Raw genomic sequence first — 16953 nt, forward strand, 5'->3', positions numbered from 1 at the left:
AGAAACATGGAAGTTCCTCAGTTCTTCATATTACCACTGCTTTGTGAATGGAGGCCAGCCTTCGCTCTCTGCACTAGAATGACGTATTATTTAGAATAACACTTTGGAGATAAATTAAGGTAAGAATAGATGATCCAGCTGATCAAATCAAAGACAAGGAGAAACATGAACCCCTTGCACAAGAATGCTCTGAAACTGGAATCCTCTAACTGCTATGCGAATCACCCAGAATTTGTTTTACGACCTGTAGTTTAGTAAGAATTAAAGTTCTTTTCCTTGGGTAGTAGCCTTCAAAGCGAAAGCAAAACACGACAGGATTCAAGTGTGGACCATTTCTGCACCAGCCCACCAGATTCTGGTTTGCCTACTTCACTTCAATGATATATAATAAATGCTGCTGACGGCATTACTCTGAGTTCAGCAGTATTTTCAGAGCTGTCATGTTCCAATCAATCAAGTTTCCTTGGGAGCAGATGATACCAACGTAGGGGCCTTCCATTCTCATACTTCAGCTACCTTCTTTCCTTTACTTCCTCTGAATAAAAAAAATATTGTTCTGTTTACTCTAACATGCTACAATATGTGCATACATAACTGTAGGCGACGCGTGAGTTACTTCAAGATGTGCTTTTTCATTGAAGTGCGCTTTTACTTTTACAAATTCTACATCAAGGTGGAAGGAAGGAAGGCTGCAGAGTGCTCATACGCTGAAGCTGAAGGAACTTTTCCTGAATGAAGTTAAGATGTTTGTTCCAATGTCCTGTGGACAAACTACTCTATCCCATGCACTCCGGCCTGAGCCAGTATTAAACATTCCAGAAACTTGTTGATTTGTTCGGATAGTTAATGGCAAGACTGATAGCAGCAATGTTTTTCAGGGCCTAGAAGAGAGAAGTAGAAACCAAGTCACATCAAAGATTCTCCTCAGTCCAAAACTGTAAAGCTATCCTTGTATGAAATTAAGCAGAAATAGATAAATAACCGTCCTGTTTCTGCCTGGTTATCTCCTGGTAGTGCAGCAATTGTCACGCATCCAGGCAGTTTCAGCAAGGCAACTGCACTTCCCGTTGCTGAAAGATCATTCCCCTTCCCTGTTTCCATGTTTTGGCAGCTGAGAGGTCAATTCAGTAAAACAGACACACCCGATTACACCCAACAGCCAGTTTGTAGCATGTCATCTGACTACTAGAGGAGAACAGCACTTGTGCATAGTTCATTCACAAGTTTCAGACGCCTGTCATGGCATTGTAAAGCCCAAGTACGTTTGTATCTATTGTATAAAACTCCACTGGACCATTAGGAATCGTTCATTATCTCTGTCTGCCAGGAAAGTATTACAAAACCACACATCTCTGGGGTTGTGCAATCTTATTACCTGTGCTGTGCAGCGATGCAGATGATCTTCAGTATTTAAGGCAAGCAAATACTCTTGTAGAGATCCAAGCTCCTGCAGCCAGAAAGCATTCAGTGAACACCAACGTCAACATTAAAATGCTGATCATTATAGCAATCCCCAAGAATCAAAGGTACCAGAACCACACACGAAACTCTCCTGGACACAGTTTGTGACCACAGAAATCCGTTCATTACAGACCGTTCATCTGCAATGTTCCAAATCAACTCAAGGAGAACCACATACAAATACCTTTAAATTAATTATTAAATCAGCATTCCTCTCAGAATAAAGAGTGGCTTTAGGGCCTACTGCCTCAATCACACAAGGAAGAGCCATGACTGACTTAAGGTCCCATGATGGATAAGGCAACAGTATGCCCCTCTAATAGAGTTTGCTACCAGACTCCACCAGAGAAAGTTGTTAATGTTTCTGAAGCATCTAATGTTTCTAAAGCTCTGATGAACTTCGCCAAGATAAAGGAAAGCTACATTTACTTTAACACTGAACTGCGTATCATCCCCAGCACTGGAATGTAGGAATACAGGAATACTGCTTACGGTAACTCTGTTTTCTGTAACAAAGAAGAGTTCTGCAAGCGCACGATGAAGAGGAAGGAGAATACCAGGCTTGGTCATGTCATGACACAAGTTGTTTTCCATATGGGTGAAAAGCTGCCAAAGTGGCTTCAATAAGGTGAGGTCACAGTCCCTGAAAACCAAGTAATTTAAATGAAATGGTGAGTAACCATGATCTTACACCTTTGGGGAGGGGGGAAGGGGGACCAAAACCAAAAAAACCACCCACAAACCCCCCGAAAAAATTTAAGAGAACGAAACCATACATCTAACTGTCAAAACTGTATAAGTGAAGGAAGAAACACAAGAAGTATTTTAAAATCTAAATTCAGTCAGGTGTTTCAGCACAATGAATTTTATTCTGAAGCAGTGAAGTGGAAAAAACCTCATACCCATGAATACGTCTAAATGAATTTTCTGAAACTGAGTGGCCTCCTGAAATGAGGACTTTAAAATAACTATATACATCACTTTGCTAAATGCTCTGGCTCCACGGCTTGAAATTATACAATACGGAACTACAGTACTGATGCCCTTGTATAGGGCATACAGACAAAAATTAATATATAGCTTTACAAACAGTTCCAACCCTGCCTCCTTCCTATTCCTGAGCTAAAGCTAGCTAACCCAGATTTCACTTATCATACAGACAGGATGACAAATATCGTTCAGTAGGAAGGAAACTCAATTTCAGAACCTATCATCAGATTAACACAAGAAAAATATTAAATATTATAAGCACAACAGAGACTTGATTTTTCAGCAATTAAATTTGTTGTCCACATGACAAAGCAGACATTGTCTGATGAAAAAAAACTAAGAGAAATTGAAAAAATAATATATCTGTGATTATAAGTAATACCAAAATCAGTTTTTCAGACTTGGATGCAGATTGGTGTATCTAAAATTTACAGAGTCAAGCAATAGTTCTATGTAATTGTCCACTTTTATTACTACATATGAATATACTTTTTGGCTTCTCTTTATCAAAGTAAGCTAGTAGGATGCTGTTATTTTCATGATTTTGCTTGTTCTGAACTAAAAGGACATAACTGTGATACGTGTCAGAGTTCCTGCATTGTCGTCTTTGTTTCCAGCATTTCTACCGAGTTAATGTGACTATACACACTTGCAAAACACTGTAAAAGCTCAACGTTTTTTTGAATGCATATTTTCTTAAGAAATGCCCATGCCATACATACCTAAGCATTAGCATACCTATCCCTTCTAAAATTCAATCACAGTCTTAGTGGTACAACTAAAAAAGTTATTTATTTTATAGAGAATCAGATCATCTTTTCACCAGTTTATTATTCCATCCTCACCTTAGTTCTGAAGTACGACTAATACAGAGAGAATAAATTTCTAGAAAATTAATTTCAATCTCTTCCTCGTCCTGTTGTGGGGTGATTTTTTTTTCTTTACAACAATATTTGAATTCACTGGACCTTTTTTAAAAGCCAAGAAAGAAAAGTTTTTTTAAAAAAACCCTTATAACCAGTTTCTGCTATCACGGCAGTGTGAATTGTATCCGAAATGCAAATTAAGAATACCCACTTCAAATCATGGTTTTCTGGCTTTGAAATAATATCAGCTTAGTCACTTTTTCTTCTCCTGCCCTTTGTCTTTTAGTGTACAACTTAGAACAGTGCACTCACCTCTGGGCCCTGCACTGCACTATCTTCAAGAGCAAGTGAATAGCCTTCAACCGCTGGTGACCAGTCTGACGGCACGCTATCCCCACCTGCCACTCCCAGATTTTGGCCAGTGGGAGGTGAGGAACTACCCTTTCCTCAGAAAGCATCTGCTTTAGAATTTCAAACCCTGCGAAAAAAAAAAATCTGAATAGATCTTACTTTTGTAGGGACCCATTCTGTTCATATATTCACTTTTCCCTTTTCCATATACTAAGTATCACTCTGGCAAGCAAGAAATAATCAAAGAAAAACACCAAACAAAAATCTGAGATAAGTCTAGGTTACATCCTGACACCAGAAGTCTTTTCTGGGGCAAAACTTAAATAAAAATTAGAAAGAATCCTATCTGAAATTAAAGTTTTGCCCCAGTAAGGCAAACAAAACACAGGTCCTCACTATTATGTGGTATGCAGTAGTTTTGCTGATTGGAAATCATCCACCAGCCTCAATTTTATTAAAAATGGTTAATCTCTAAAATAAACTAACAAAACCTTTCATGCTATACCTAGAAATTAGATCCAGAACCAGCCTATTTTAATGGATAAGTACTTTTTAAAAACACAATTACAATTATTTCTGTTTCCAATTACAGCGCCTTGAAGTGTTTACTAAATTCCGTGCGTAATTACTGTCATGTAATGAGACTTTGAATGCGAATACCATTATCATCATCATTGTTATCTCCAAGTCTCAGATTTGGTATTTCTAGCATAAAGTCACAGCAAGTAAGAGACATTAGTCAACTTTCAACTTGGCCAAAACTAATCGCATCATTTCCAAAACACTGGAGAAAGCAAATTCTGAGTCAAAAAAAAGGGATAACCTCAAGTCTGTCAAAACTCGGCAAAATAAATCCAAAAAGTCCTTTCCAACACACTCTGAGCAGTGCCTACCTGTCTGAAACCTTCCAAGATGACCCGCTGTCACTGTAAACTTGTAGCCCCACTCGGTGTTACTCATGTCAGAAGTAAATCGGTAATAGAGCGTGTCTCCTGTGTACAAGGGAAGGAAGAAAATCCGCATTACTACCTTCTGAGTTACTTTGGCTATCACAAATACAGCTCAAATGAAAAGACTGTCATAAATTACCCCAAGATACTGTCATTCAAGAGATGCGACCTTTTACTTTTTGGTAATTGTGAAATGCTCAGAACAGTACGATAAACAGAACTGCTTCCACTGTATAAAGATACTCACAAGGATAACGTCTCTTACATTTTTGTCACCTACATAGAAGGGGGAATTAAAGAAACTCTATACTGTACACAATTAAACTTCACTTTTCCAATTGTGTTATGGATCAGTTATGATTTATAAAAAAAGAACCTCCGCATAGGCAGCCAAGTTCACAGTCCATTAAACAAAAGGTTAAAAAAGTGAAAGTAAAGTTGCACTGATTTTACATGTCAGAAAATTAAATCACACTCTTCCACTCTAGGAAACAAAATTGTTAAACTTCATGACTTAAAAGTGAGAGAATGATCAAAATGTTTGACCATTTTACAATCAGGCAGTAGAACACCCAAGAAGTTCTTGTCATTGTAGCATCTACAGATTCACAGAGACAAACAGTGGCAGTTAGCTGTAATGCTAAACAAAACATATCCTTACCTACTGTGCTCTGTAATATTAGATCTGGTTAAAATTAAAAAAAAAAAATTCTGCAAAATTCCCTTCTATTCCATGAAAAATCCTGTCACCCTGGGCAAACATGCTAGTTTTCATTGGGAAGCAGAATTTTCAAAGTTTCACAAAGAAGAAAAATGTTTGAAAACATTTTTTAGGATTTAAAAAATAAAATAAATATTGAAAAACGTGTTCCCCTTTTCATCATGAAACTGAGCCATTGCTCTCTCCTACTCCTAGAAGTCTTGAGAAAGCCCTGCCATCAAATGAAAAGCCCAGAAGCTTTCAAATGCCTGGTTTCAGCTAAAGCCTGCCGAGTGAAATCAAGAGCCATAGCCTAGACAGTCTTGGCTGGAAATGAAGTTTCACAAGGTGAAACTCAAGTTTCACAGCCAAGGCTGCTCCAAAACAATGGGCCTCAAAGTTCAGTTTCTTGGCAAACCTCTGCAACTATTTAGGAGGAAAAGGAGGACAGAAAGAAGTACATAAAAATCCGAAAATATTTCTAGAGAGCACACATTTGTTTTTAACTAGCAACTTGTAACCTTTTTTTTCGCTAATAAAGTTCCTAAATCTATTTACAGCTACTGACAGTACTCGAAGTCAAAAGTTTCCTGCAATGCCATGGCGCTCAGGCAGTTAAAACAACCTAAGAAGCATGGGGCCATGTAGTCCTTCAGCTCACTGGCATTTGCTACTGCATTATCAAAAATGTGCTTAGAGAATATAGGTTGAAGTTGTCAGTCAAACGACTGATTTTTTCCAGCTATGCTCTGTGGCAACAACTGGAGACAAGGCATTGGCACACACTCTTTATTTGCTCTAAGCACTAGTATAGCACAGAGACAACAGATAAGCCTATCTTGGGTTTTTGTTGGTTTTTTTTTTTTTAAATGTGCTTCCTGTGGAAAGTAAGACAAGGCAGAAACAATGTAAGTGAATATTGTGCAGAACAAGGACTGTGCTGGAACAGAGTCAAGATCAAAATTTATTTCCAGTAGCTAAGTTCATGCTTTGACTGAGGTGTGGAAAAAAAAAAGGTCAAGTAGCAGAACAACAGATAAGCCTACTTTTAAGAAACAAATGCAAGAGCAGCACGTCAGAGCAAATAGACTGGAACAAGAAAAGGAGGGTTTCTCCCCACTGCTCCATCTCAGGAACGTCCACATTTAACTCTCATCTTTCAGTTGTTTCTCTCAAGAGTCCCAGACATTAGTAACTCCCCACACATTTGCACTTTGAAACACTGCATATTCACCTGGAAGCTCAAAATCATTCCATTTCTGTGGAGACCCACTGAAGCTGTGCCGATCCTGCTGGAAATCACTGCTGCTGGACATGAGCAACTCATCACAGCCTTCTTCTGTATTACACTGGGAGTCAAACTTGATTGAGAGGTAGATAGCACCGGGAATGTGAACTTTATCCTGAGAAATAAATATATGAACTTTGTATACCGTATACCGTGTTACCAAACAGCTACTTAACTGTCACCATACAAACAAGGGAGATATAACAGATAGTACAGCAACCCCATGGGAAAAAACTTTGTTATTTTTATCAGAAGCTAATTTAATAAATGTAAAGCATGGCCTATGGTTTGCATTAGCTGTTAAGAGTGTAAAAATTAATTGCTAGCAAAGCTTTGCTTTTTTAAAAGCAGTAATCATTGCCGATATTGATCTCATCGCCATATCCTAAAAGTTTATACACATTTAAGAAAAAAAATCAGAAGAGTAAGAGCTGCAGGGGAAAAAAAAAAAAAAAAATCTCAAGACTGCCCAAAGGCAATAATTACTTACCGAAATATATTAGAAAAATGCTTTCAAACTATACCAAGAAAAGAAAAATCAGAAGCTGCTTGTGTCAGAAGATAGTCTAAAAGGAGGAAGACAAGACAGGCAGACTCTACTCCTTGCGTCTAACAGCACAAGCAAGTAACAAGCCAAGCAAAACAGACCTTTGGATGAAAGGGTCAAAGTATTTGCTCATTAAGGCCCTGAAACCATTTAAGTATACGATCTGCTTTGAACACAAGCATAGGAAAATGATTTAACTTACACACTTTTCACATAATTGAATCAGGACTACATTAGAGTGCCTTATTGAACATATTTCTTTACAGGGCAAGGCTTCAGTCATTTGGCATCAGCCTCTTCAAAAGCAAGACTGAACAGGTATTTCAGAGCTACTTCAAGCACAGAAGTCCCACCGGGATACACATGGAACACTGTGAGACTTCTGCTCCAGCCACCTTGACCTTTTTCAATTAGTCTTCAAATCACGCAAATCTGCTGCACTGCAATACATGTATAACTTACCTCAAAATTAGTATTGTTGTTGTAAGGGTGTTTAGATTCACGCATCTGGACTGCCATACCGGGTTCCTCCATGAACTGGCAAGCTGTCAGTGCCATTGTTCCTAGCATGCTCTCACTGCACCCATGCAGTACTTTCTGTAGAATCTGGGGAGAAGCAACACGTCATGTACATACAATTTGCTATCAAAACATTTACAACCTTACATGCTGATGACCGAGTCATTTCTAGCCACACATTTTGGAAAAGAGAATTGAGCTACTAACAAGAAACTAGACAAATGCACAAATGATGTCTGCAAGTGTCATCTCCATAAGATGTCCTCTGTTTCAGATCTTTCAGTCTTTATCTGATAAAAAGAATGCCAGCTATTAGCTACATCTCTTTCCACAAATGTTAGAATCAAGGTTAATCCATAAGGTAATTATCAGTAAACTAAAGCTGTAAGCAAGGAAGATAAACAAGTCTGTTAATATACTAAACAGACACCTTTACCTTCTATACCTACAGGTTTTGATTTGAACAGAACATGTCATGTTTTAGCCTTCAAAAGGTACAATTCAATGTATAAAAAGCAACAATCAAGTATCAGTTAAGCGGCCGCAGTGTTTGAAAGCACTGGATGCATGAGCTCTGTCTTTAAAAATACAAATAAGTGTCATTTAATTTATCAGGACACACTAAACGATAATTCAGAACAACCCTTAGTCTCAATTTTTTTTCTTAATTTACAAAAGTGCAAAAAAGCTCCTCGTGAGGAGTCCTGCTAGTCGAGGCCCTTTACAGGTCATTATAGCAATGTATTACATCTCTTCATCTGCAATTTTCTCACTCCTCCTATGTAACGCAAGCTCAGACCGAAAGGTTCATCTCTGCATCAGCCAGAAACGGATTTCTTAGGGAAGGGAGATTAAAAACCAAGAGGCAGTATGCAGCATAGTTCCCTGAATGCATTCTTTGCCTCCACACACTTGCAGAATAGCCCAAGACAAAGGCTATGTCTTTGTATTTAATATGCTTTAGGAGATTTTTATTACATCAGTTCATCCTGTCCTTTTCTGAACCTACATAAACACCCTGTGGCAACAATCTCAATGGCATACTGTGTCCAGAACCAGTTCTTTTGGTTTGTTTTGGACCTGCTACTTACTACCTTAATCCGACACTCCTTTGTTTTCTTACTGGGAGGGACAGTGAATAATACTTGCTGTTTAACTTCTCTATGCTGCTTACTGTTTTAAAACTACAGAGAAGGAGGCACAGATTTTTTCATTACTCCTCCTCCTCCCTCCATGCCCACCCCCCAGGGCAAAGATCCGGGATGAAGAAAACTAGTTGGTTCCTCATACTGAAGTTATTACATGGTTATAATAATTCCTGTCACTCTTCTCCAGACCTCTTCCAGTTGTACTGCATCTTTCCTTTTTTTTTTTTTTTAAATGAGATGAGGGAGTATGGTCACATGCTGTAGTCCAGATGAGAGCACACTCTTGGTTCAGTGGCATACCAATGCCTTCTGTTTTATTTTTAATTCCTTCTTTCAAGATTTCCAGCATTTGATTTGCTTTGACTGCTGTGAAGCATTGAGTTGACATTTTCATTGCAACATTCTATTATAATCCCAAGATCACTTCCACCACGGTAACAGTCAGCTCAGTGGAGTAGCAGGTATTACAATACACACACTGAGATCTAACAAAAAGCAGCTCTCAAAATGGGACTGCCTATTTTACCAATTTCTCTGTAAGGTTTATTTTCCCATATAGCCCTTTCGTAACTGAAATTGTCTCCAAGGAGCCAGTCTTCCCATTTTCTGTTAACAAAAGCGGTACATTAACACACTGACAGATTCCAACTGCTTCTTCAGAACTAATTTAAATTTTGGAGTTTCAATTTAGTTAAAAAAGGAACAGCAAGTCTTTTTGTTAGTCAGAGTCTCATGGCATGTAGGCACAGGGCTTATTCGCATGCATAAGTGAAATCCACTTACTTTTTCCCATAACTGCTTTTCCTCTAGCTGCATAAGCATGTCCAGTATGTACGTCATATGGGCTGGGCCACTAAGATCCAGGATTTCCTCATTTATTGCCACATCATCTGGCCACTCAGCTAACAACGACGCCAGCACATGCCTGGCATAAAGAACAGCAGTTGCTTCATTTACACGATACAGGTAGTCCCTCACAGCCTTTTTACTTCTCGAGTCCAGCTCCTTGTGCAAGAGTATTGAACTCTTAGTGCGACGTTGCTTGGCATAACTAAGCTGTAGATCACTCTCTGTATTGGTTATAAGTTTCTGGGCGACCGGATTGGTTTCTTCTGTTGCTTTATCACAGAGTGCAGGCTTTGACTGCAAAAAGAGAAATGCAAGTTTGAAAATAGGCTCTCAACAGTTTACTTCCTTCTGTTTCAATATCTGACCAGTCCATTGGACAGAAAGCTGAGCTTACAAATCATAGGATCATAGAATAGGTTGGGTTGGAAGAGACATTTAAAGGCCATCTAATCAAACCCCCCAAAATGAATTTGTCTTTTACATACTGAAAATCAGATGCATCAAAGAATACAAGAGTGTGATCACTCATGCACCTACGGGGACAGAATTCCTCAAAAAGACTGTTTATGTCAGACTTCACTGCACACTGACGCATTCATGACTGTACATATGAGCAGAAACAGCAGTTAAATTAATGCTTCAGGTTAGAAATCTAAGCTGACCTACAGAAGTAAAGCAACAAAGTGTCACGCTATTTGTGACACAGAATGAGGCAAGCTGGAAGGGACCTTTGGAGATCATTTGGTCCAAATCTGGCTTAAAGCTGAGCCAACTTCAAACTCAAGGCCTTGTCCAGTTAAGTTTGGAGAATTTCCAGGCGTAGGTATTTTACAGCCTCTGTATAAGCTGTTATAAGGCCTAATTTTTTTTTTTTATTTTTCTTATAATTACGTGAAGCTACTTGAGGAAGCCCTTGATCCAGTTTGCTATGCCAACTGATAGACAACTGTGCTGGTGAGGCCAGACAGCCAGGAATCAGCACCCAGAATAAAGCAAAGAGCTGTGGAACCATGCTGTTGAATGGAAAACATCAAGCTTGCAAGTGCAGTGCCTACTTTACAAGACAAATTCATTGCTTCCTTGTTCTGCTGAAGTTACTGTACGATAACAATAGTATGGTAAAACAGTAACACTTACGGCATAAGCTTACAGTAATTAGATACAATCTCTCTTGTATAAGGAGAGGAAATTACAGCATGCAATCACAATTTGTTTTCCTGATCTGAGAATCAAGCTCTCTTACCTCCTTAAGGAAGAAATTACGAGGAAGAAATACTTGGTCTTCTTGTACCTGCTTATTCATTTTGACAGAAAATATTAACAACAGATAATTTCAGATGTCAAAAAAACCCCACTCAGATTTGAAGTTACTAAACAAAACCAAAGTTATTCAATGCCTAATTCTTTCACAACTACTTCTTTTTGTTGAGACGTACATACCAAACAGGGTAAGATGATCATATCTGTATCTACTGCTTTTGAACTCTGCTCCTCCAACTTCAAACGCTTGCTGGGTTGCCACTTCTGAGCCAGTGTTCGGATCCTCTCATCTGTTGTAATTACATCTCCATCAAACCTTAAAAGAGGCAAAAGAAAAAAAAAAAATACACAAACGTGTTTTGAAAGTAATGCAAACTAAATTAGTGCAATTAAATGCAAATTAATCTTCCCACCTTCTGTTTTAGAAAGATTCATTAAACTCTACCTATTTTTATCATATTATGTTAACTAGCTTCCCTGTTCTAACACGTAAAAGGTTTTACATGTTATAAAATTGCTCATCTCTGAGGACACGGTGGCTCCATGACATGCTTTGATTACTAAAAGCCACATGTAAGCTCTCCATTCTTCTTCACACAGGAGTTACCATACTGAAAAGAACGTGCAACATATTTCAGAAGATGGTGACTTTTTTCTGTAAATGCAGCTTAGGAGTTTATTTCCTTACTTTTTCACACAGGAAAATCAAATCCTATCCTTGGAACAATTTCTATTCAGCACCTATTAGATTTTAGGTTATTACTCACACCTAGTAACCTTGGTTTTCTGCTGGACCCAGACTTTCACATACATCTTACCTCTTTTGAACTTCCAGGAAAAAAGAATCTGTTCTTTTCATTTGCAGCTCATACATGGCTCGAAGAATATGGAGAGGTGCATTAAGCGCATCATGTGTCATCTGGGCAAGGAGAATTAACAAAAAAAAGACATTACAGAGGAAAAAGACAGACAAGTGCCTTTAAGGATGACCTAGGTATTATTTTCCCACCTATCATAGAAGTAGAGAATTAATGAGCTTAATATCTGGATTAGTAAAAATGAAAAAAGAATTTAGCTAAAAGCTTTACAATGACTTTGTAGTGTTCATTACTGTAGTCCCAGTATGAAGTTCTATTTCTTTTAGATAACAATACATTGAAATTATAAACCCATATTCTGTAAGTTTAGAAGAAAATAAGTCCTATAAGCTATCAAATATTTTATGCAACCAGCAAATTCACAGTAATTTCAGAAGAGATAAAAACAAGTACCAAGAAGCATATTTTGGTGGCTTCATCCAAACCCTCCAGTGGATCAAGTTTGTTCTGCTCTACATCAACAGGACCAACAATGAGTTGCTCCACATCTTGATCTTGCTCCCTTTCTTCCAGTTCAGTATCCTCACGTTCAGCCAGGGAACTGATTTCTTTCTTTGAGGAATACAGCATTATTGACAAAATCTAAACAGAAAAAAGGTGGCATATGGTGTGACAGCTGTAGATATTATTAGTGTATCTGCAGTCAGCATTTTATAAGAACATTATAAGACTTGGACAATGCTTAACACATGCTATTCTAAAAAGAAGCAGCACCTAAGAAAAAGGAAAACAGCCCAAAACACAAAACCAAACCATTTCCCACATGTGCTGGTTTTGGCTGGGATAGAGTTAATTTTTCTTCAGAGAAGCTAGTATGGGGCTATGGTTTTGATTTGTGCTGAAAACAGTGTTGATAACACAGGGATGTTTTCGTTATCGCTGAGCAGTGCTTACACACAGTCAAGGCCTTTTCTGCGTCTCACTTCACCTTGCCAGTGGGGAGGCTGGGGGTGCACAAGAAGTTGGGAGGGGACACAGCTGGGACAGCTGACCCCAACTGCCCAAAGGGATATCCCATACCATACGACGTCATGCTCAGCATATAAAGCTGGGGGAAAAAAGGAAGAGGGGTTGTTCGGAGTTAGGGTATTTGTCCTCCCAAGTTACCGTTAGGCATGATGGAGCCCTGCTTTCCTGGAGACGGCTGAGCACCTGCTGGCCAAAGGGAAGTTGTGAATGAATCCCTTGTTTTGCTTTGCTTGCATATGTGGCTTTTGCTTTACCTACTGAACTGTCTTTATCTCAACCCACAAGTTTTCTCATTTTTGCTCTTCCAATTCTCTCCCCCGTCCTACTGGAGGGAGGGAGTGAATGGCTCTGTGGGGCTTAGTTGCCAGCTGAGGTTAAACCACAACACAACGTCATAAATGAGTTACAACTTCCATACTGCTACAAAGACAATTTAAGTGATTAGCCAAAAGTGTAAAAAATTGAGAAAATAATTATTTAACCATTTCAGTACATCAAACGTTTGAGGATTCTTAGACAAGGACAGAGCAGAGATGACTATCACCAAAAAGCCAGCGATGCCCCTACACACTCTTCTCCTTTGAAAACATACTTTTGGCTTCAGCACAGCCAACAACACTAGCACTCGTAACAGGAAGAAAATAATGTTACACACTTCCTTGATCCTCCAATTTCTGTCAGCCTCTGAGGAGTAACACGGGCAGAGCTACGGTGAGACATTACAGTGCTTGGGGCAGACCACTTGGTACGGTGCTGCCCAGAAGAGAGGAAGGTGGGACACCTCCGAGTCAGGGCTGGGTCTCTGGCTGTAGGTCAGGAGGCAGCAAGATCCCACAGTCCAGATCTGACTCTGCAGTATTTCTAATCAACCACTTTCAGAGGAATTCCATTATTTTCTCTCTCATTGTTGCTACAGTCCTAAGTATGAATTAACACAACTCTTGCCTATGATAAAATATAACTAACAGTTGAACCACACTTATCTTCCAGCAATTAATGAACATTCAGAAAGACTGTGCCCACATACACATTGATCTCCCCATATTGCACTGTGGTAACACTCGCATTACTCACTGACATGTACAAAGTAATGTTTTTCTTTGAGATTAATTATTGTTTTTTAAATTGAAGAATGGAATTTTCAAGAACAGTCTAAATAAAATTCATAAAAGAAACCAAGTAGGTGATTAATGCCTCATCGTGCAAATTTCTTTCAAATACAATCAGATTAATTAAAATCAGCGCCTGCTCTAAAGAAGCTAGACTATTATCTACACAATTACGATGGACAGAGAAAGGCAGATGCAGGGATACAGTTAAGTGATCTTTTTTTATAAAGATGAATTAGAAATACTCTTGAGACTTTCTTCACAAGAGGGAAGTGCAGTGCCATAACCTTTCATCCCCCTGTGTGAAGCCTGACTTTTTACATAACGTAACTTATTTTTCTACCTCCAAGTCTCTGAGAAGCCAGGTCTTACTGAAGCCAGTTCCTTTGCTACATTTCTTCACTAGAAGCTTGAGTAAACCAGACTGGAGAAAGGCAGCTTGGATTTCCTTAAAACCATGAATCTATACACACAAGCAGACAGAAAGACACAAATAAATAAATAAATAAAAAGGGAACAATGCATCACAATGTTTGCATGGCCTTATCACATGGCCTCACATAAAATTCCTGCTCACATGAACTATGGTAGGAATTATTTTTTTCTTTCATTCCCCTAAAAAAACCCACCCCAAAATATAGACCTCCATATACCTTAAGAGTATCATCTATGACATACAGAGTAGGACCTAGATGTTTGTTTTGCTCTGACAGTCCAAAAAACACACAAATTCCCTCTGCAAATATTTCAGCTGTAAGAAAAGGCTAAGAAAGCTTCACTCCATGAAGTGTTATCCTGATAAATTTCTTCTTCAGCTTTCATGAATGGTCCAGCCCCCCAAAGGAAAAGCAATCCAACTTTCAACTCAGACTCAAAAATGTTACTTAGAGCCTAGCAACATTTTCAGCCAACTGCGAGAGAAATGAATGAACTTGTGTTAGTTTCTTGATGTGCTTAGTCAATACTTAAGTTCCTGTTGTGCAAGACAGAATACAAACTTTTATTTATCTATTCTATATTCTATGTGTCAGGCAAAAGATACCTTAAGCGTTCTGTAAAGTCCCTTTAGAGCGAGTGACAAGACCCAAGTTGCTTCCACTGCCTCAGTGTAGCTACTGTCCATGCTGGTTTGCAGAAGGTGTGTGGATATAAGAGCAAAGTGCTGGAGGTACTGTCTCAGCTGGGTCTGGGAATCACTGCCTTCTTGCCCACACTTCTGAATCAACTGATAGTCTTTCACTGTAAGAGAGAAAAAACCATAATTCACTAGGTTCATCCTAAAAAGTTGTGAAATCATCTCCTACCAGTAGATATGAGTAGGCTGAGACACAAACATGATCCATATGTGAAGTACATTCCAATACCACAGTCACACAAGAAAGATTATAAAAGAACTCCCTTATCTGCTTTGCTGTGGCAAAATTATGCTCTTGTTCTGAAATTATCTCAAATTTCTTGACTATTCAATGAAATATTTCATTTTTCAGTGCAAGTTAAAAACCCCTTGGGTAACTTCTGGCAACAGCTGACTGCCTGCACATATTTGAACATAAACAGCATACAAAACAGCACGTGTTGTATTTTACAATTAAAATGGGGAAAATTCTGACCTGCAATTGATATGCTGAAATGATGAAATAAATCTTGCTGATCTTAACATTTAAAATGTCAACAGTAAAAAAAAAATAAGCTTTTATATTCAAATCTTTCTTCAATATCAAAAGGCAGTTTAGTCTGTTGATTTTTCCAAGTCTCTTTTAAACAACTTCAATAGTCAAATCTTAGGACAACCTTTGTTTTAGTAACTTCACAATATTAGGTCACGTATGCCAAAGCTGAAAGCCCCTGCTTCTAGAAATCCAACCGATTTGTTACATGTTGAACGTTTGGCTTGACTGAACTTTTAAACAAGGTGAAATACAGGAAGAAAATTCTCCCTGGTACTATGAATGGGACTCAGGAAACAGCATCTAGCTTTGGGTTTTTGTTGTCGTTTTCTGGTAGGTTTTGTTGGTGTTGTTTGTTTGTTTTTTTTAATAGCCTTTAGACACCATAAAAGCCAACATATTCTACTGATACGTCCTAGAATGGATTACTCTAAAATATCCACACACATTTCCTGGAAGATACTCTATTCCATACTGTGTAACTCTCTTTAGACTTTAGTCTCAAATTTTAGGGGCATCCAAACTATACTGAAAAGTTCTTTCAGACAGGACGAAAGCAGAGAAGATAGACTCCTGACATTTTATAAAGCACATGATTAAAGAAGTTAGGCCTGTCCTCATGGCATACTTTTTTACAGGACTAGGAAAGTCAGCCAACACAGCATCATTTCAGAAGCACCCAGACAATAAAGGGTATGTTTGTGTTTGTTCTTAGTCTTCATTTGCCAGTAGGTAGCACTTCTTTCCCACAGATGGAAATAGGCACTTCATAAAAATGCAGAGTGTTTCTGGAGCAACAAAATGGACCATGCCAAAAATGTTCAGGCTCTGAGTACCTTTCCTTTATGTAGCAGCACTTAACTACACAGAGGCAGCATGTGCATTTTTTAAATTTGCATTTGTTTTAAAACATTAAGCACATGTCTGTAAAGGAGAAAACACAAGCAGTAAACAAATCTCAAAATAGAAACAACTGCTTAAAAGCCTATTTCGGAGATTTCTCAATTAATAAAATAGTCAACAGTTTCCTAAGTCCTTTTCTGAAGAGTTTTAAAAAGAAAATGAGTCTCTACAATCTTTACTGCAGAAACTTCACAATTTGGTTTAACCTACGAGCAGAAAATCAGGTGACTTACTAATAATGGAATTCAAACTCTGCAGACCTGCATAAAAGCAGTCTAGTCAAAATATGCTTTTGAGTATCCATAAGAAACTGTAAGGAAATACTCTGTGATTCTTTGATAAAGTAAAAATGTCACAGAACCTGTTTTTCTCTTGCGGGTTTTGATGTCTACAACAACTGCCCTGTTTTTCTCCGTGAAATGCTTCAAGATGATCACATTATGAGGCTCATTAGCATTATCCACGTACACAGAACGAGTCCCCATACACAGCACCTGA

The 16953-nt window shown here is 38.4% G+C and overlaps 1 protein-coding gene across 1 annotated transcript in view; it reads right to left on the reverse strand.

Annotated features, from left to right (window-relative positions):
• Nucleotides 1-806: 806 nt before the first annotated feature.
• ZZEF1 (zinc finger ZZ-type and EF-hand domain containing 1) overlaps nucleotides 807-16953 on the reverse strand; it is a gene marked incomplete at both ends in the record, with an annotated part of 57170 nt that continues 41023 nt past the window's right edge. Inside the window, 14 exons of the mRNA XM_082008792.1 lie at nucleotides 807-881; nucleotides 1376-1447; nucleotides 1954-2104; nucleotides 3630-3795; nucleotides 4562-4660; nucleotides 6553-6721; nucleotides 7616-7759; nucleotides 9604-9963; nucleotides 11110-11245; nucleotides 11748-11848; nucleotides 12201-12389; nucleotides 14229-14348; nucleotides 14928-15124; nucleotides 16817-16949. Of these exons, the coding sequence (XP_081864918.1) occupies nucleotides 807-881; nucleotides 1376-1447; nucleotides 1954-2104; nucleotides 3630-3795; nucleotides 4562-4660; nucleotides 6553-6721; nucleotides 7616-7759; nucleotides 9604-9963; nucleotides 11110-11245; nucleotides 11748-11848; nucleotides 12201-12389; nucleotides 14229-14348; nucleotides 14928-15124; nucleotides 16817-16949 (2112 nt within the window). The remainder of the gene's footprint in view (nucleotides 882-1375; nucleotides 1448-1953; nucleotides 2105-3629; nucleotides 3796-4561; nucleotides 4661-6552; nucleotides 6722-7615; nucleotides 7760-9603; nucleotides 9964-11109; nucleotides 11246-11747; nucleotides 11849-12200; nucleotides 12390-14228; nucleotides 14349-14927; nucleotides 15125-16816; nucleotides 16950-16953) is intronic.

Source organism: Phaethon aethereus (genome assembly GCF_964289735.1).
Source record: "Phaethon aethereus genome assembly, chromosome: 19".
Lineage (NCBI taxonomy): Eukaryota > Metazoa > Chordata > Aves > Phaethontiformes > Phaethontidae > Phaethon > Phaethon aethereus.